We start from the raw sequence: 21,130 nt of genomic DNA, 5'->3' as shown, positions 1-21,130 counted from the left end.
AATGCCTTTACCCCTCTGTACTTTGGTTTTTCCTTATCTCTTACCCTATCAAGTGGACTAGGTGATTATCTGTGTTTCATCCAGCCTCAAGATAATACAGGTTGCTGTTGAGTAGCAAACCAAAATCCTCAAATTCTAAATTTTCAGTTTTCCCTAGGCCCAACCTTGGGATATGACCAGAAGCCCCATTTCCTTTGTAGGTTTTTGCTTTTTGATAAAAAGATAAAACCCCAAAACCTGTTTAGCTTCATTGAGAGATTCCAAGTTACTGAGCCAGCAGTCATACTAACAGCACAAACTCCAATAAATGTTTGATGATTGATGGGTAGTGGTGTACTGTAGTCTTCAAGGTCCTTACAGTTTAGTTGAGGTTAAAGCAGAGTCGTGTGGTTCAAAGTGAAATACACCAGGAGTTTAGGAGTGGGCTAGAATAGTCAAGGAAGAGTTCCTTAGGGAGTTAGAACCTGAGATGGGCTGAAAAGGAGCACATAGGGAGAGAACTCTAGCTAGGAGCCAAGGCCATGTGGCCAAGGGAGGGGGCATGGGCTTGGAAGACACTCCTGGGTTGAACCCCGCTGAGCCAAGACGGCAGGAGACTTACCATTTTGTGAGCCCTCATATTCTCTGTGTCGAGTGGAGAAACATAGCCCACCTCACAGGCTTGTAAAGTGCCAGGCACAGTGTCTATTTCTGAGTGGCAGCTGTGGTGGCGGCTGCTCCTGCTGTTATTCACAGGTAGGGGAGTAGTTCTGCCTCGCTGATGAACTGACTCTCAAGGAGCCAGATGTGACACCTGCCCTTTAGTTCTTGTAGCTTCAGAAAGAGCCATAACTTAATGTCAAAACCTTTGAGTTTGGGGTTTGAAGGCCTGGGTTCACATGCTGCTTTTGCCAGCTCGGGGGCTGTGATTGTGGACAAGTCATAGACACTCTGGATATCTAAAGCACTTGTATGCTGGGTGGGAGGTGGGGGGCGGGTGTTTTATACCCTGCGCTGAGAGGCTAGCATTAAAGTCAAGTGAGGTAAGGTGGTTGACATTGTTGAAAATTGAAGATAGTATCCTTTTTATACTCTTCCATTGAAGAAAGTAGACTGATTTTGAATAGAATTGTTGTCAAGTTTTTAAAATTCTACATAAAGCAGATATAACTGCATTTCTCTAAATACACCGAAGAAGCTATTAAATGCAATTGAGTAAACTCTAAAACACCAGTCAAAAATATGACTTGTATTTTTTGACTACTGCTTTGTTTGGAATCCGTCTATATTTGTGCTGGGGTAGCCGGTACATTGTCAGCGTTAGGCTAGGAAATGCCATGGGTTTTTAGAGATGGATACCGGAATTAGAATGCCAAAGAGAAGCCTTAAACGTGCTGCCCAGCTTCCCATCTGATGCTGAGCACCTCCTGAGAGGCCAGCCCAGCCTCTGCAGCATCTCCAGGACAGCAGGACACACCACCTCCTGGGCTCCCAGCCCCTCTTTCCACTCCTTCTCATCATTTGTCCCTGTTGGCCCTAGTTCTACCCCTTAGAGTAGAACAGAATAAATCTCCCACCTAAGAGCCTGACCACATTTGAAGATATCCATTGTGTTGCCCTGAATCTCCTTTTCCAGGCAAGGATGTGAAGACTGTCTTGTTAGAGGTCATTTCATACAGACACTACTTCTCAAGATCTTCAAAGCTTCCTGGAATTTTGTGCATGCACATTTTTCAGGGGAAAAGACTCATCAGGTAGAGTTGGATGATAAGATTTTATAATCTGAAATACTTTTAAAATAATTGATTCAGATTCTCCCTTTGGTTTTACTGATGAGGAAAACCGAGGCATAGAAAGTGAAGAAATTTACCCCAAGCTCACTTGGCTAGTTGATGCCAGAACCAGAGCCAAAACTCAGGTCTCCAGACTTATAGCCTGGAACTTTTCTTCTCCTCTCCCTCTGGTACTGAGCCTAGCTAAGTGAGGACTCTCGTCCCAGGTTCAGGGCCATGCTGGCGCTCTGTTGTAAATCCCAGGACCATGTCAGTGCCAATCTGGGGCATTGGTCGTTTTTCCCCAGTCTACTGGTGGATACTTAAACTCAGGGTCAATCCAATTTTTTAAGGTCTTTCTGGCCTTTCCCAGAAGGTGGCGCTAAACTCTTCCTTAGCTTCCACATGATTGAGTAGCTAAGCTCAAGACACTGCTATGAAGAGTTCTTTGATTCTAGCCACTGTTGTTCCTGGACCTTTGCTTTTTTTTTTTTTTTTTTTGACTCAACCAGTTATTCTGGTGTGTCTGTGACAGAGCCAGATCAAACCTTGTGAACCTAAAAAACATGCAATCCAAATTTTGAAAACTTTGTGCTAAAAGAAAGAAACCTTTAAGCAAACATTCACCAGTATTCTGAGTAATGGTCCAATTTTAAAAAGCTAGATGTGAAAATTACGCTTTTCTTAGCTAGACACTATTACTTCACTGACTTTGAAAGAGGAAGGAGTGCTGTGTTTCTAATGAGACTGTAGCAGAATTGGAATAGTTTTTGATGACTTCAAGGCAGATTATAACCCAGAAGTCTTTTTGATCCTGTCCTCTTTGAATAGTCCCTCACCCCTTTCTAAATCCTTGCCACTTCTGGCCACCCTGTGTACTAAGTGGTGTTGTCTTCCTTTGTTTCTGCTGCCCATGTTGACTTTTGCTCTCTGTTTGCTTACATTTATAATCTTTGCTTCTTATGTTACATAGAACACAGGGGCAAAACCTAAAGTTCACCCTGATTCAGGCAGCTTGCCAAAGCCAGGGGTTTGGCATATAGAGGGAAGTTGAGAACACCTACCTCCCTTGCCAAAACCAGCGTCTGTCTTGGGAAACTTTCTCTAACCCCAGTGAAAAAGAGGGCCTCAAACTACCCATCTTAATGTGCAGCTTCTGACATTTTATTTTCAGACATTTTAGAACCAAAGCCCTCATCCACATTAGATACATTTGATCATCCGGGCGTGGTGGCTCACACCGGTAATCCCAACACTTTGGGAGGCCGAGGTGGGCAGATCACTTGAGGTCAGGAGTTTGAGACCAGCCTGGCCAACTTGGTGAAACCCTGTCTCTACTAAAAATACAAAAAAATTAGCCAGGCGTGGTGATGTGCGCCTGTAGTCCCAGCTACTCGGAGGCTGAGGCAGGAGAATCGCTTGAACCCACCAAGATGGCGCCACTGCACTCCAGCCTGGGCAACAGAGCAAGACTCTGCCTCAAAATAAAATAAAATAATAGATACATTTCACCAAATGCCTCATGCAGGCCACATCCAGAGTTCCTGGATTTTTGTAAGATGAAGGGCTCCTTGGGTTTGGGTTTCAGCTCAGCGGATCTGAAACAGCCTTTTTCCCCAGCAGCTCTCTGTAGGATAATTCACTTTATCCTGAAGGGCAATAGAGTGCAGGAGATGGGGAGGAGAGAAGGAAAACCACGAGTTCTCACCACGAACCCGGCAATCGGTTACCTGGTCTCACTAATCCTCGTTGCAACCCCGAAGAGCACCAGGAGGCCTTAGCTTGCTCCTGTCAAGCCTGGAAAGCAATGCTGCCGACTCTTGAATCCTGTCTCCAGAGCCGTGTTCTTTCCACCCACTGAGCTGCTTCCCACCTCCCGGGGGACCTCAGATATTGACTCCTGTGCATCAGTGCTTTCTAATTTTGATACGCTACAGAATCTGGTGTTTTCTGACCTTTTGTTTCTTTCTCCAGGTTTGAAAACAGAGGCCTAAAAGTTCCTCAGCTTTCAGGCTGGTGTGTTATGATACTTGGGCAGTAATTTCTTGCAGTAGAAAGCCAGCAGTTTCTGAGCATGGTTTCATTGCTGGGCCAGATTAGATAAGAGAGGGACTGTCTCCTTCCACTTTTCACCGTCCACTCAGCTGTGTGTAACTCAGCCACATAGGTACACAGCCACGTGCTTGGCTTTCCCAAACACACACAGACTCTGAGACCTGCACAAATGGAGGAGGAAGGAAAGCGCCCGTCTGAGGCAACCCATTACCTGACGGAGCTCTTCCAAGAAACATGCCGGTCCTCCTCAGACAGTTGGTGACTGGAAAAACCTGAGCTGAAGTCTCTTTTCCAAAGAACTATTCTGTTGCTTTTCCAGTGTGTCACCTGGAATGGGACTCTCTGGGCCTGGTACAGTAGATTTTTCCACAGCCCAAGTTGATCATTTGTAGATAACCTGCCATGCTCCTAGTTTTCTGTGCTAGCTCCTTAGGAAAAATGTAAATCCAAGTCAATGTGGCATGCTCCAGATGTGACTTTGTGAGTCATGAGCATTAAAAATATGTACGCTGGCCTGGGTGTAGTGGTTCATGCTTGTAATCCCAGCATTTTGGGAGGCTGAGGTGGGCAGATCATTTGAAACCAGTTTGGGTAACATAGCGAGACCCCATCTCACATACTGAGACCCCTACAAAAAACTTAAAATATTATGTGTGCCTGTAATCCCACCTACTTGGGGAGGCTAAGGTAGGAGGATCGCTTGAGCCCAGGAGATCGAGGCTGCAGTGAGCCATGATCACACCATCGCACTCCAGCCTGGGCAACAGAGCAAGACCCTATCTGTGTGTGTGTGTGTGTGTGTGCACGTGCACACGCACACTATGGGGAAATTAGTTCAACAGCTATTTATTGAGCACCTGGCGTATACTGGACATTGTGCCAGTCATGGGAATAGAAAGGTGGCTAAGATGGGATCTTGCCTTCAAGGAACTTTTAGTCTAGTGGGAGGGACAATTTCAGCAAAATATTTACCTGCAGTGATAAAATAAAGCGTACACATGATGAGGCTTCCTGGGAGTTGTGTTGCAGTAAGTCCTCAGGATGACTTGGCCAGGGGCATAGAGATGTGGCTGCACAGGGTGTGGGCAGGGAGAGGAAGCACCGCATAGGCAGGAAGGAGCTAGGCCTTGCTGAGGAACCTCAGGCATCTTAGAGGTCATTGGAGAGGGCATACCCATCATGATGTTGGCACTGGACCCCAGGGAAGGAGCTGGCTTACCAGTGTTACCCATTCTTAGAACATTCAGTGTGATGACTGGGCCTCTGTGGAGTCTCGGGGTCACAAAGCTCTGCCCCCCTCGCCCCCCATCCCCAGCAACTTGGGAGCTCCCGGCTCAGCTGCTGTGCCTTCTGGTGGTGCCTCTGCTGCTGAGCTCCACTCTGGTGTCATTCCTCCACCAGCACCTAGCTTGTGTTTTGTTTTTGTTTGAGATGGGGTTTCTCCATGTTGCCCGGGCTGGTCTCAAATTCCTGGGCTCAAGTGATCCACCCAGCACAGCCTTCCAAGTAGCTGGGGTTACAGGTGTGAGCCTCCATGTATGGCTTAGCCATCATGTGTTTTGTAGCTAAAATATACCAAGCTGGTTTACATCTTGTCTCAATTCAGATAACTGTGAAAGTAGATACTTTAAAATCCTCATTTTAGGCTGGTCGCAGTGCCTCTGTAATCCCAGCACTTTGGAGGCTGAGGTGGGTGGATCACTTGAGGCCAGGAGTTTGAGACCAGCCTGGTCAACATGGTGAAACCCCGTCTCTACTAAAAATACAAAAATTAGCTGGGTGTGGTGGCACACGCCTGTAATCCCAGCTACTTGGGAGGCTGAGGCATGAGAATCGCTTGAACCCAGAAGCAGAGGTTGCAGTGAGCCCAGATGACTCTATTGCACTCCAGCCTGAATGATAGAGTGAGACTCTGTCTCAAAAAATTAAAAATAAAATCCTCGTTTTTAGGAGTTTTTATTAAAAAATGGAAGCTTAGACCAAGGAAGTTTTTTGCCAGAGGATTCAACTAAGGTTTGTCTCCTGTACTTCTCTCAGAGGCTGAGAATATGCTCATCTAACTCTGGAGGCTGCCTTTGTCGGGGTAAAAAAGTGAAAGGTCACACGTACACACCAGGGTCCAAACAGTACTCTGCTTTCAGGTGACCTGTGTGGAAAAAGCTACCTTTGGCAGGAGTTTGAATTGGCAAGAAAAAGAAATCACAGTGGGCTTCCTTCAAATAGGCTCCTTCCTGTACATTCGTGGCATGCCTGGAGTCAGTGCCATCAATGTTGAGTCTAACACTTTGGCTGGCAAGGGGAAGGCCTGCTCACTGAGGTGCCTGGACGAGGCAGAGGCAGGGTAGGCTGGCTGTGCATGGCCGAGGGCCCTTGAGCTGGAGGAAGGCCCGCAGAACACCAAAGAAGCCTTCTGCACATATCCATTCTCCTTCCTCCCATCTAATCCTGGCCACCCACAAGAAGTGCATCAGGTAGCAGGTCCCTGCCATCTGGCTCCTTCCTGGGTCTCCACACCCTCATGCCGGCCCTCTGCACAGACTACCCTCACTCTGCCCTGAACCACCAGAGCATGGGTGGCCCAGTCCTTCTCAGCTCTGTGGCCTGAGCTTTGAGCTCAGTCTCTGACACACAGGAGGCACCTGGTCAGGGCTGGGTGAACAAACGTACACACAGAGCACAAATGAGAGGAAAGAATCTTATGAGGTGCTTGAGAGTTGGACATGACTTTTAAAATAAAATTGCCTCTCTACAGTGCTTTGTCCTCGAGCCTGACCTTCACATACATAGTGAGCACAGGCGAATCTTGGGTGTTCTGACCTGTACACAGTACTTACCCTTAAGCCATGCTGATCCAGAGCTCCACCAGGGATTCATCCATAATCCCAGTGTAGGCCCCAGAGGTGGCTGCAGTGTGTTCACTCCAGGGTGCCGGCTACGTGGTGATGGATGTGCTGATCTTATTTCATGAGACTCCTAGCCTTTACTCAGGGCTGCAAGGAGTTAGCGGGTCCTCCCAGGGAAAGTACAAAAGACCTCCAACAAGAAAGACTTGAGGGAGGTAGGGCTTCTTTAAGTGGGACATATTCTCAGACAGCTAGGAGAATGAATGCTCAGTCTCTCAGTAAGTACTAAGCTCCTGGTAAATGCCCAGCTTAGTGGGTACTTAGGTACAACAGAAATGTTTCAGTTCCTGGGTGTTTGATAAGAAGAAACACACATGGAAATGCCACCAGAAATACAAAGCCGTCTACATATGGTGCCATGTGAATGTCACAGACAGAGGAACAGAAGTTGGGGGAAAAGTGTCACTGGTCTGATAGGGAGGCCTGGGCAGGGGCTGGGACGTGTGTGTCAGCCACATCTGAGGGACAGTGAGTTTTGTAGTTCAGCAGAAGGGCTTTATGGAGAGTGGGAGGTCAGCAGGAACAGTCATGATGATGGCGCTGGCTGCACCACGGAGCACCTCCCGTATGCTGGGGTGGGGTTCCCTTCAGGAAGACGAATGAGGTGCGGCCTGCTCCTCAAGTGCACTGCCCTGCCACCTTCCACCCTGAGCCAGGGCTGGGCTGCCAGTTTTCCCTGGCCTCAGACAGTTCAAGTAGATTTTCTGGAATACATTTTCCTTGCTACAAAGGTTATATTGTAATGGTAAAAACTGCAACTAATTTTGCACCAGCCTAATGTTCATTGCAATTTTTCTATCTATCTAAAAAGTATGAAGAGGAAAACAAAGTTATCCATTATCTTACCGCCCTGAGAGAAAGAGCGTTAACCCTTGATGCACTTTCTTCCAGGTGTTTTGTAGTGATAAGTGCCAGGTAGTGGGTGTGAGTAGCCAAAGCTCATATGGGGCTTCATAGTGAAAAACCCACTAACAGCAGCACGGCTGGCCCCAAACGTGTCCATTGTTAATGAGATGAACTCAGCTGTCTAGTGTTGGAAAAATTTCCCTTTACCATTCCACAGAGCAGAGCTGACACATGGACTCATGCACACTCCCTGAAGTGAGCCCTGTTCATGGGACAGTGTAGCCCTGGGCTGAAGGTGAAGCCGAGCGTCTTCTGGAGCCACAGTCTCTTCCCAGAGCCCCAGGAGAGCCTCAGTGAGGGCCCCAAAGTGACCCCAAGCAGTTTATATGGCCTCTGAGCCCAGCCCTGGGCCTGTCTGCTACACAGCTCAGGTGGCCTCTCTGTGGGCCTCCTGTCCATTTCCCACGCTCCCTGACTTGTACAGACTTCTTCACCCACTTCATGCCCATAACTAGAAGCAGCTTTCCAGATGATCCATATGCTGTTTCCATGGGCCTGTCTTGCTTCACTCACAAGGGCTGGGATGACTGAAGCTGTGGGCTGGTAGTCTTCACCTTTTTGTTGTATGAAGTTAGAGCTGAGTTATTTTGAGTAACAGAACATAATGCAAAAAGGAATCTGGATGGAATGACTAGCCCAGTCAGGGCTGGCAGTAGGCAAAAAGTATTCGAGTTCTGTTGTACTTTGTAAGAAAATCCATGTGCGTATAGCCTGGTGCCTGTCTTTATCTGTCATTTATGTAATGTGTACTCTGTGCCATTGGTAGTAGTAAGCATCCTTTACTGACTATATCTTGAGTACTGCTCACCATTTATCTCTGTGACGTCCCTGTTTTACAGATGAGGACATGGAGTTTTAGCATTTGGGACTAGCATGACTGGGACCTGCTCCCTGAGCCCAAGGCCGAGGCTCTTTCCACCAGGCCTTCTGCTGTCCTCTTTCTTGCTCACTGGGTTTTGCATTTTGCTTCCATCTTTATTACAAAAGGGTCTTGTGGCCCTCCAGAGGTCAGAGGCTGCTCCTTTGACCATGAGATGGCCATTTCATGTACCTCCCTAAAAATGGAAGGCAAAGGGGTCATCGTGAGCACAGAGTCCTAGAAAAGCAACTTTCCAGAAGAGATTCCTCAGGAAAACCCTTTCAGGGGCTTCTCTCTGTGCCTTCCCAACTGCCTCAACTGCCTGGCAGGTGGGCCTCTTCCAGGAAGTGCCAGCATTGAAGTCACTCTGATTTCCTCCAGGCTTCTTTGCAGATGCTCCAGTTGTAGGTGTCCCACAAGCCATTGGAAGCATTTCTGTATTCAGGTCCTAGTCTTCTAGGGCGGAGGTTCTCCAATTTTAGTGTGTCTAGAAATCACCTGGTGCTTACCAACACAGCTCGTTGCACCCCCTCCTCCAGTTGGGGCCCACCTCTGAGCAGGTCTGGGTGGGCCTGAGAAGTTGCATTTCTAACAGGTTCCCAGCACTGCTGCTGGGGCTGATAGGGGGCTGCACTTGGAGTACCACTTTTCTTTTCTTTTCTTTTCTTTTTTTTTTTTTGAGACAGAGTCTTGCACTGTCACCCAGGCTGGAGTGCGGTGGCGCGATCTTGGCTCACTGCAAGCTCCGCCTCCCAGGTTCATGCCATTCTCCTGCCTCAGCCTCCCAAGTAGCTGGGACTACAGGTGCCCACCAACACGTCCAGCTAATTTTTTGTATTTTTAGTAGAGATGGGTTCTCACCGTGATAGCCAGGATGGTCTCGATCTCCTGACCTCGTGATCTGCCCACCTCGGCCTCCCAAAGTTCTGGGATTACAGGTGTGAGCCACCGCACCCGACCGAGTACCACTTTTCTAAGGTTTTTCCCAGAATCCCCTAGACCTGCCTTTCCGTGGCCCACACTCCCCTTTAAAATCACCCTGCAGACCACTCTGTGTTTAACAATTGAGCCAGGCGAAGCAATGGCTGCCATCTGACATTGAGGTCATTGTCCTTTGGCCTCTGAAATCAAAAGTGATGTTTGGTCTTTCGCTTCATGTGGCATGTGGAGCTCACTCTTTGGGGGAACTGGGTGTTTCAGGTGGTGAGAGCGGCTGAGGAGGCTGCGTCCACACTGGCCAGTTCCATCCACCCGGAGCAGTGCATCAAGGTGCTCTGCCCCATCATCCAGACGGCCGACTACCCCATCAACCTTGCTGCCATCAAGATGCAGACCAAAGTCGTCGAGAGGATCGCAAAGGAGTCATTGCTGCAGCTCCTTGTCGACATCATCCCAGGCTTGCTGCAGGTAGGCCCTCGTGTTGGTGGGGCCTGCCCCCGGCCTGTGTGGGGTTGCCTAACTTGAAGTAATGTAAGGGCTTTGTGCTCCTCCTTCACTGGCAGGGATGGGTAGGAAAAACCAGGCAGGACCTGTGAGGCCGTGTGGCAGGGACACTTCACAGCCTCCTCTGTCGGCTTCCAGCTCACCCCCTCTCCTGAATGCACTAAGAATGCTTTCCTGGCAGCTCACAGAATGAACTTTCTGTTTACTATAAACATACTTTGATCATTTTTTTGTCCATTCTTTCAACAAACCCTTATTGCACACCTGCTGTAGCCCCAGCCCTGGGCGAGGTGGACCATGGAGTGTAAATCAAACAATGGTCCTTGGTCTCATGCAGCACACAAATACTCACTGAAACTCTTCTAAGCATGAGACAGTAAGTGAGACAGACTGGCATAAAGCAGCTGCGTTCCACTGTGTGGACTGCCTCAGAGGATTTTCAGCCTACTCCGCAGCCACACAGATAATGACAGGTGTCACCATGGGCTACATGACAGTAGAGAAGGGGTTTCCAGGTTGGGGTGGGGGAGAGAGGGTTCATAGAAGAGGTGGTTTGAAGTTGGCCCTTGGCGAGGGAGTTTCACTGGGGAAAGGTAGAGAGGAGTTAGTATCACATTTAATCAATGCTGCTGTTTGCTGGGCACTTGGCTTGGGGACTAAACACTTAATTGTTGAGGCCTAGATTATTCCAAACAAAGGGAAAGGCACAGAGACTGAAGAGTCCCAGGCTGTTTGGAGAACAGCAGCAGGTAGCCCCAGCTGGGTGTGGGCCAGGATGAGGCCGACAGATAGATGGAGGCCCAGCTGCAAAGGGACACGGACATCAGGCTGTGGGACCAGACGTTCCCCAGCAATCACTGGAGGGTAGAGGGGTTTTGCTCACAAGAGCGAGTGATGATGTTCTCATTTCTTTAAAGGCATTTTCACAAGGAAATTTGGTTTACCTTTGGGAGAAATGGGAATAAAGCAAGTTCTCTTTCCCCTTCATTTCCTTTTCTCATTCTCTCTCCTCTACAATGTTTCTTGGGTGGCAGCTTGTTACACGGTGATACCTGTGCAGACGCAGAGACCAGTCTGGGACTCTCCACCCTCCTGCTTCCGCACCCCAGAAACCAAGTTTCTCTTGATGCTAAGTTGTGACCACTTTGGGGTGAAAGCTGTCTGGATTCCATTGCGGGGCTGAGGTCTATCCTGGTTGTTACTGACAAGTCCAAGGTTGAACTCTGAGGGCATTTGTGGAAACATTGATGAGATGTTGGCTATGGAATGAATCTTTGATCTGGTTTCCTTTTCATGTTCCCTTCTGGCTCTCTAGGGTTATGACAACACCGAAAGTAGTGTGCGTAAGGCCAGCGTGTTTTGCTTAGTGGCAATTTATTCCGTAATCGGAGAAGACCTGAAACCTCACCTTGCACAGCTCACAGGGAGCAAGGTATGTATAGTGTTACCTGGGCTGATGCGCACACCTGGGCTCTGCCAGCTTGTCATAAATCCATTTGATTGCAGCTCTGGATTCCAGACAGGTTTTGTTCATTGTATTTTAGCTGGGCCTTATTTCTCCAATAGGATTTTTCTAAATATAAAAATGAACTATACAGTGAAATCAGTTTAAGGTAAGACTAACATTACACAACATAGTCTGCCTTAACTCCTGTTTATGAAATGCTGATTTTGAGCTGCTGGTTTATTTCCAAAAGAAAAACAACTTTAATTAGAAACCATCCGATTTTTCATGGAAACACTAAAGAAATTTACCTGCTTGCTTAGCAGTTGCTGAATCAGAGCTGAGTCCCTCATGGGCATCAGTAGTGGCAACAGCTGGCTCTCACCTTGAGCCTGCAGGGCAGCCCTACGCACTTTGCATGCGTTGACTCATGTTTACGGCAACATCCCTGTGGGCATGGTCATCCCCCTTAACGTGCCCCAGGGCACAGACCTGACTCCAGGAGGCAGACTTCTTACTCACACTGCTGCCTCTAATGTTCCTTTAAGGGTGTCTGGAATCAGGGGAAGAAAATGGACCAAAATGGATGTCACTGAAAATGAGAGTGGCTAGACTGCTTATTGGTTTTAATTAAAACAACAACAACGACAACAAACTCAAATGTGACATGCTAGGCTGGTGAGAGCAGATTAAAAACCCGGCCTTATGCTGTGGCAGGAGAGGCATGGTGAAGGGGTGAGGCCTTGGTTCCCAGAGAGGAGGCCAGCTGGGCCTGGGGCCTCAGGACCTGCCTGTGGAGAAAGCACATCTCTGTGGAGTTTAAAATCCCCACCTTTTTATACAAACCACTCTATCAAACGAAGCCAGTGGAAAACATGAAACCAGAAGCGCCTGCTCTTATGAGAGGAGGAATTGGCAAGTGGGGCCCATTTCATCATTTCAGATTGAGCTGTTGCTTTGATACAGCTGGTGAGCATTAACAGCCAGAGCCTTGTTTCTCCAGAGTTCTGGGGAAGCAAAGCTCTGGCTGGGGTGTTCAGAGCAGGGTTTCTCCACCTTGGCTCTGTTGACACTCTGGGCCACCTTGTTGAGGTGGGCTGCCCTGTGTGTGGTAGGAAGTTTAAGCAGCATCTGTGACCACCACCGTCTATACCGACATGTGCCAATAGCACCCATCACTGCTGTCTCACACCTGGCCAGATGCCCTCTGGGGGGCAGAATCACCCCTGGTTGAGAACCGGTGGTCCAGAGGAGACACTGTCCTCTTTTTGTAAACAGGAATCAGCAGATAGGCTGGAAGAGGTGTATGAGGCAGGTGTGCAGTGCATGGTTTGGGGGTGACCTTATTCTGTTCTCCAGTTCCTTCTCCTTGCCCTACTGCTGCACAGGCTCCTCATCAGATCCCCTTCCTAATTATCTGAAAGATATAGAGCAAAAGTCCCCCCAGCTCTCCTACCTCCATCAGGGATTTGTAGGTGATTCCTGCTGACCAGGAGGACCTTCGATGATACAGTTCACAAAGGGAATTACATTTATAAAATGGAAACTTCATCCAAAAAGAACATGAGTCACACCTTGGTTTTGTCTGGCACTTTTTACTTTTCCTGAGTAAGAGAGTTGTCCCATCAACTCATTTGACCCTTTGGATAAGGGACAGAAAATCCAGGTGTTTTCTCCTCCCCATTTGGCAGTTGACCCGCTGCTGCCACTCTTGGTGAAGCTTTGGGTCCAGAACCCACATTCCTGACCGGGAGCCAGCGCCTTCCCTCCCCCATTTACAACCTTAGTTCCTCAGGGGTTTGGAGAGACTGGCCTTCACATCTTTCTGCTTTCGTAGCCCAGTTCATCCAGCCGTTAAGTTTTTTATTATTATTATTTTTATATGGAGCCTCGCTCTGTCACCCAGGCTGGAGTGCAGTGGCACAGACAACCTCTGTCTCCCAGGTTCAAGCGATTCTCCTGCCTCAGCCTCCTGAGTAGCTGGGATTACAGGCGTGTGCCACCACGCCTGGTTAAGTTTTTGTATTTTTAGTCGACACGGGGTTTTGCCTGGTTGGCCAGGCTGGTCTCGAACTCCTGACCTCAGGTGATCCTCCTGCCTTGGCTTCCCAAAGTGCTGGGATTGCAGGTGTGAGCCACCGTGTCTGGCCTAAATTTTTTTTCATGTAATAGCTCTGGTATGTTCATATGAACTTTGTAGACTCAGGTACACATCTCCTAATACAAACTCCCTCCCTTCCTCAACCAGATGGTAGCTGGCAGGCAGAACCTGGTGCTAAGTCTGTCTCAATTTCCTTGACTAGAAACAAAGAGAATCAAGTCATGGCTCCCTGTGTTCCAGTGTTACAGGCCTATGGGAACACCCTCTCCTTTTGCTAAAATGAAGTTAATAAATGAAGGCTGGGCATGGCTCACACCTGTAATCCCAGCACTTTGGGAGGCCGAGGCAGGCGGATCATCTGAGGTCAGGAGTTCAAGACCAGCCTCACCAACATGGTGAAACCCCATCTCTACTACAAATACAAAATTAGGTGGGTGTGGTGGCACATGTCTGTAATCCCAGCTACTCAGGAGGCTGAGGCAGGAGAATCACTTGAACCTGGGAGGTGGAGGTTGCAGTGAGCCAAGAACCGCACCACTGCACTCCAGCCTGGGTGACAGAGCGAAACTCTGTCTCAAAAAAAAGGTTTTTTTTTAAGAAAAAAAATAAGTGATACCAGGAAGAGATATCTTCTGTACGAAGAGGTCTGATGAAGGGAAGGAACCTCTGTAGTGCATTTGGAGAGATGCCGTGTTGCTAGGGCAGCAACGCTAGCTTTGGGGTCAGCTTGCCTTCTGGTCTCTGTTCCCCACTTACGAGTTTTATGACCTTGAACAAGCTTTCTTTTCTTTTTCCCCCCCTCCAGTCTTTTTATTGTGGTATAATAAAATTTACCATTGTAACTTTTTTTTTTTGAGATAGAGTCTCACTCTGTCACCCAGGCTGAAGTGCGGTGACGTGATCTTGGCTCACTGCAACCCCCGCCTCCCAGGTTCAAACGATTGTCCTGCTTCAGCCTCCTGAGTAGCTGGGATTATAGGCGCCTGCCACCACGCCCAGCTAGTTTTTGTATTTTTAGTTGAGACGGGGTTTCACCATGTTGGTCAGGCTGGTCTCGAACTCTTGACCTCAAGTGATCCACCCACCTCCCAAAATGCTGGGATTACAGGTGTGAGCCACCTCATCTGACCCATTGTAACTATTTTTAAGTGTGTGGTTCATATTGTTGTATAACCATCACTACCATCCATCTTCGAAACTTTTTTCATTTTGCAAAACTGAACCTTTGCACCCATTAAACAATAATTTCCTATTTCCTTCTTTCCCAACCCCTGGCATCCACCTTTCTACTTTCTGTCTCCATGAATTTGACTACCCCAGGTGTCTCATATAAGTGGAATTACATCGTATGTGTCCTTTGTGGCTGGCTTATTTCACTTAGCATAATGTCCTCAGGGCTTATCCATGTTGCAGCATTTGTCAGAATTTCCTTCCTTTTCAAGACTGAATGTCCATTGTGTGTAGATTGCATGGTTTGTTTATCTGCTCATCTGTTGATAGACCCTGGGTTGCTTCCACCTTCTGGCTCTTGTGAATAATGCTGCTATGAACACTGGTGCACCTGTTCAAGTCCTTCATGTTTCAGGGAACCTCCCTGCTGTTTTCCACAGAGATTGCACCATTTTACGTTCTGACCAACAGTGCACAAGGGTTCTAATTTCCCCACATCCTCACCAACACTTGTTATTTTCTGTTTTTATTTTTCACTTTTCTAATTTATTTCTCATTATTTCTAATAGCCGTCCTCTATGAGATGAGGATGGGTATCTCATTTGTTGAAAATAAATAACCTGATGGCGATTTCTTATCTGTTAAAAAGATGATCCTTTCCCTATTGAACGGTCTTGGCATGCTTGTTGAAAATTATTTGACTGGGCCAGGAGTGGGTGGCTCACGCCTGTAATTCTAGCACTTTGGCAGGGTCACTTGAGGCCAGAAGCTCCAAACCAGCCTGGGCAACAGCAAGACCATGTCTGTGCATGCATAAATTAATTAATTAATTTTTGGTCACTCAGGCTGGAGTGCGGTGGCACAATCATGACTCACTGGCACCCTTGACCTCCTGGACTCAAGCCATCCTCCCATCTCAGCCCCTCCCCAAGTAGCTGGGATTACAGGCACACATAATCCCAGCTAATTTTTAAATTTTTTGTAGAGATAGGGTCTTGCTATGTTGCCAGTCTGGTCTTGAACTGGTTTCAAACGATTCTCCCACCTCAGCCTCCTACAGTGCTGAGATTATAGGCGTGACCATGCCCAGCCAATTTTCTCTATTTTTCTGTTCTCTATTTTGTTTATCTCTGCTCTAATCTTTATTGTTTTCTCCTGCTAGCTTTAGATGTAGTTCTTTTTTCTGGTTCCTTAAGATAAAAGTTTAGGTTGTTGATTAGAGAGCTTTCTTTTTTAACGTAAGCATTTATCACTCTAAATTTCCCTCTTCAGCACTGCTTTTGCTGCATCCCCAAAAATTGTCTTATCATTTTCATTTGTCTCAAGATGTTTTCTAAGGCTAGGTGCGGTGGCTCACGCTAGTAATCCCAGCACTTTGGGAGGCCGAGGCAAGAGGATCGCTTGAGCCCATGAGTTCAAGACTAGCCTGGTCAACATGGCAAAGCCCCATCATACTAAATACAAAATTAGCTGGGCATGGTGGTGTGCACCTCTGGTCCCAGCTAGTCAGGAAGCTAAGGTGGGAGGATCACCTGATCCTCGAAGGTCAAGGCTGCAGTGAGCTGAGGTTGTGCCACTGCACTCCAGCCTGGGCCTCCGAGTGAGACCCTGTCTCAAAAAAAAAAATTCTTTTTTTAAATATGTCTTCTAGTTTACCTTATGATCTCTTCTTTACTCATTGGTTGTTTAAGAATATGTTAACTCAATTTTTATAAATTTATGATTTTTTTTAGTTTTCCTTCTATTATTGATTTATTTCATCCCATTATGGTTGAGAAGATACTTTGGTATCTTTTTAAATCTATTTAAACTTAATTTGTGATTGAACATATGGTCTATGTTCAATCATATGTTAAATCCTATGATAAACCATATGTTAAATCACAAATTAAACTTCAATAGATTTGAAACTTAATGTGTCCCTTGAGAAGAATGTGTGTTCTGTTGTTGAGTTTCATATACATCTGTTAGATCAAGTTGGTTTATCAGGTTAAGTCCTCTATTTGCTTGCTTATCATCTGTCTGGTTCTTTCATCCATTATTGAGGGTGGAGTATCGAAGTCTTATCTCCAGAAGCTTTTTTGATGTCAAGTCTGTTTTGTCTGATATTAGTATAGCCAGCCTTGCTCCCTTTCATTACTGTTTCATGGAATATCTTTTTATATCCTTTCATTTTCAATCCATTTATGTCTTTGGATCTAAAGTGAATTTCTTATAGACAGCATATAATTGGATCACATGTTTATCCATTCTGCCCATTTCTGTCTTTTGATTGAAGAGTTTAATCCATTTACATTTAAAGTACTGCCAGGCATGGTGTCACATGCCTGTAGTCCCAGCTACTCAAGAGGCTAAAGGTGTGAAGGTTAGAGGATTTGCCCTCTGACCTTGGCCCAGCCACTTCAGCCCTGTGGAGCGGGGTTCTCACCCTGCTTTTTCCCTGGCTCTGATGGAGCCTTTGGGCTGCAGTCGTGCTTGAGATGAATGGCCCTGCCCCCGTATCCCTTCCTCCATGAGCTGCTGCGGCCCACCTAGTTGTGACACCTGGTGGTGGGCTTGTCATTGCCCACTGCTTTTCCCTCCTCTGGACTCTGACCTCCTCCCGCCCTCTGTGGCCCTGGCACCTGGCAGATGCATTGGATGAGCAGCAGGCACTCAGAACATGTTTTTATAATGAACTCCTCAACCAAGGGAACTAAGGGGCTTGCTGTTTCCTTACTGTCACCTGGGATTCTTTTTGCTGTTTTCTACTTTCTGATTGCTTTTCTTCCTGCTAATTCAGTTTCATCTTCTCTTTTCAGATGAAGCTACTAAACTTATACATAAAGAGGGCCCAGACCACCAACAGCAACAGCAGCTCCTCCTCCGATGTCTCCACGCACAGCTAATGGCAGTACCTGTCTCTTGTGTAGACCTAGAAGCAATCAGTGGTGCCTCTCAGAGACCTTTCCCCACCCCGTTCATCGGCTGCCCAGTCAGTACAAGGAGGCCCACAAATATTTATTACAATCAGTATTTTGGTCCCTTCCAGCTTTTCTGTAGAATCTTACTGGTATTGAATGTAAAGGAAGCAAGGCCTGTATTGCAGTCTTCGTACAAAACAAAAGGAATAAGAACAGAAAAGAGCCATACTGAAAACATGTCTTGTACAGCCTGCTGAGATGGCGAAACCCTGTGTGTGGGGTGCAGTTTTTAAAAATCAGAGCGCTCTAGCCACTACTTGGTAGAAAGTAGCATTTTTTTTTCAGTTAATAACATATTTGGGGGTGGGGTGGGGTGTTACTTTGTGTTCTTCCTCCTCAGCCTATTTTCTTGTGCGTATGGTCTGTGTGGGGCCCCTTTCACAGCTGACACCACGAAAGGTGATATATCTTTAAGTTGTGTTCTGAGACCTACTAAAAATGGGAATCAAGTCTTGGCAAGAACAGTCTGAAGATGGCCTTTTAACAAACGCTGGGAATTTTGCTTGTCATATCCAGACTGGAGGCTGACTGCCCTGGCTTTCAGCGTAGAATTGGGAGTGCACCCTGACAGTCTCCTTCCAGCCCTCCCTAATCGACTCCACCGACAAGGTCCCTACCCCAGAGCTTCCATGCAAAGGAATTCTTCAAGTTTAAATCTGGACACAAAAATAAGATAAATGTATGGCATCATTTAGGGATGCCTGAGATGGCAGTTCATGAAGCACAGAAGATAAAGAAGAAGTCTTTCATCTTTACTGCTGAGATCCTTGGGAACACTGTTGTCATGGGGGCTCTGCCAAGACCCTCATCTCTGGGCTACACGATGATTCAGATTGAGCACCAACTTCTTTCCTCCCCTCCAAGTTCTGCCTAAGCCGTTCAGTTCTAACATGGTCTCAATTAATCTGGTAAATGGCATCTTTACCATCTTAGTTCTGACTTCTCAGTTTAATGTGGGATTAAGAGCCAAGAAAAGCCTAGAGAGACTGGATATCACAATTTTTTTTTAATTTTATAAACTGAAGTAGTTCCTTGAATGTCTGTTGATGAAATAGTCACTGTTTAAGGAAAAAAGTAATTATGAGGTGTAGCAGGATTGCAGAAAAACAGGATTAGAAACACACTTAAAAAGAACACACATTTACAGTCTCTCTTCCTCCTCAACGAACCACTAGGCCCCCTTGTTAAAAACACCTTTAGAGCCTAATTACTCCAATAAAAGTAACTAGAGGTTTGGAGTCTGGTTAAATAAATTCTGAGTAAAATTCTTAAGCCAAATGGAAATTCTTAATGCAATCATGAGGACTTCTATCGTCTCTTACTGTTGTATTAGATCCTATAAATTGAACTGATTTTTCCATAAGGAAAATGCTTCTTTTGAGATTAATTCTAATAACGTATTTGCTATTCCAGTGCAGAGCCCACTGCAACTGCTAGGACTGAAAGCAGAGGCTGGGTGCCAGAGCACGTGATTCTTAACATCATTTCCACAGACCCCTCTGCCCTGACCCTCTGGATTGGATGCAGGAAGCTGGGAAAGACTGATGTTGATTTGGAAACATGCGCTGAAAATGAAGGCCCCATAGTGCATAGGAACAGTAAAGCCAGGGTGCTGACGTGTGTGTGTGTGTGTGTGTGTGGTGTTGTGTGTGTTTGTGCGTGCACCCTACACATGTGTGGTACCTCACTGCTGCTGTTGAGGGAACTTGAGGGATGCGTTTCAAGGGGTTGGGTATTACTGACTAGCTTTGGCTCAAAATATAGCAGGACCAGGTCTTTTGTTGATAAGTACTGTTTGTTTATTAATATGTCATTAATGGTATTTCTTTTTTACACTCTACAAGTGAATTAGGGAGTCTCTTGTTGACCCCTCTGTTGCAGGAATGTGCGTCGGGCTAGGTTATCCATGAGTTTCTTTATTCCTAATGCAGTTAGAAAGACCTTTCTCCTTGAGCTCTTTGACTCCCAGAAGGTCCCCCAGTCCCCAGTGTACTTAGAAAGGATCTCGAACATTGCTGGACGTCCTCATAGTACTCACAAAGGGCTAGCCTTGAATGTCACTCGCCCAGTCTTCAGTCTCCTGACTTAGAGATACAATCACGTCACAGGTCTCTCGGCCTCAATCTGAAAACTGCTGCCGCCGCGCCGAGGAGACTCGCATGCCGCCACCACCTCACTGGGAGGGCGCCGAGCCCACCGTCGCCCCCTAGACCCTGACAGCTGCAGCTGCCTTGCCTTGCCGCCGCCTCCCTGCAGGGCCCCTGTTCCAATGAAAAACAGAACACAAAAGAGCAGAGCACCTAAGCCTGCCTCCGCCTCCCTGTCTACCTGACTGGCCAGGGCCCAAGACCCCTGCTGCTCCACTGCGGGGCTGGGCGGGCTGACTCCCTGCTTCCTCCAAGCTGCTGCCTCCCCTGCAGCCAGGGTCTGGGCAGGGTGCAGCCGGTCCTCGGGGCACGCAGCTTCCTTCAAGTACACTGTGTGTGCTTCCCGGACCTGCGGCGATGCCACGGGCCTGCCTTTTCTATGCGCCTCACTAGCTTACCACCCTGTGCAGGTAATGCAACTGACTTTGTCTCATCAGTCTTTTTCTTTCCCTGCCACCCTTTATTTATCAAGCATAATGTTACACTTTAAAGGACAGCAAATAAGAACTTTGTAGAATCCCACCAGGACTTTGCTAACAATAATGTTTGGAAATAAAGAAATGCTCTGAAAAAATATCAGCCACCAAAATAGTTTTGTTGGCACTGTGTTCACACGCATGGTCCCCACACCCCCAGGTTGGGTGGGTTTTTTTGTTTTTTGGGTTTTTTTTTTTTTGGGCTTTTTCATGTTACATCCATATCTGTATTTATATCTTATTTGTTTCACTTTCAAGTGTATCATGGCAAATGTACAGATTTTTTTGTTAATAATGTGCTAGGATTTGCTAAAAAAGAAAACAAAAAAAAAAAACCCTTTTGAGTTTGCCCTAGAATAAATGAGACTTAATTCAATGTTCTGCTTGATGATGTCTTTACCACCACCATGCCCTGCAGATAGCTGATCCCCTCCCCCTGCGATCAGAACACAGCCATTTCGATAAAGGATTCAGGAGGAATCATACATCAGAAGAGCTCTTTCCCCTCGTGACATCAAGAGGTCAACCCATGTGATCCTAGCATTCTGGGAGGCCGAGGCGGGCGGATTACTTGAGCTCAGGAGTTTAAGACCAGCCTGGGCGACGTGGCAAAACCCCGTCTCTACTAAAAATACAAAAATTAGCTGGGTGTGGTGGTGTGCCTGTAATTCCAGCTACCCAGGAAGCTGAGGTGGGAGAATCGCTTGAACCCAGGAGGCAGAGGCTACAATGAGCCGAGATCATGCCACTGCACTCCAGCCTGGGTGACAAGAGTGATACTCCATCTGAAAAATATATATATTGATATACATTTTTTTAAAAAGGTCAATCTGGGGAAGTATCACATCTGATGGAGTCGCCTGGGAGCTGGTTGCTGTGCCGTGTGTGCGGTGACAAGGTGGGAGGTGAGAC

General features: G+C 47.0%; 1 protein-coding gene across 4 annotated transcripts in view; it reads left to right on the top strand.

Annotated features, from left to right (window-relative positions):
• The window catches only part of CLASP1 (cytoplasmic linker associated protein 1), a 308,815-nt gene extending 288,221 nt beyond the window's left edge, over positions 1 to 20,594 (top strand). For all 4 annotated transcript variants that reach the window (XM_057301388.2, XM_057301390.2, XM_057301389.2 and 1 more), the window contains 3 exons: positions 9,675 to 9,881; positions 11,233 to 11,349; positions 17,434 to 20,594. In XM_057301388.2, coding sequence (XP_057157371.1) covers positions 9,675 to 9,881; positions 11,233 to 11,349; positions 17,434 to 17,520 — 411 coding nt within the window. In that variant the 3' untranslated portion in view covers positions 17,521 to 20,594. The remainder of the gene's footprint in view (positions 1 to 9,674; positions 9,882 to 11,232; positions 11,350 to 17,433) is intronic.
• The last annotated feature ends 536 nt before the right edge of the window (positions 20,595 to 21,130 follow it).

The sequence above is a fragment of the Pan paniscus genome, chromosome 13 (genome assembly GCF_029289425.2).
Source record: "Pan paniscus chromosome 13, NHGRI_mPanPan1-v2.0_pri, whole genome shotgun sequence".
NCBI lineage: Eukaryota > Metazoa > Chordata > Mammalia > Primates > Hominidae > Pan > Pan paniscus.
This window is presented reverse-complemented; position numbering and strand designations above follow the sequence as displayed.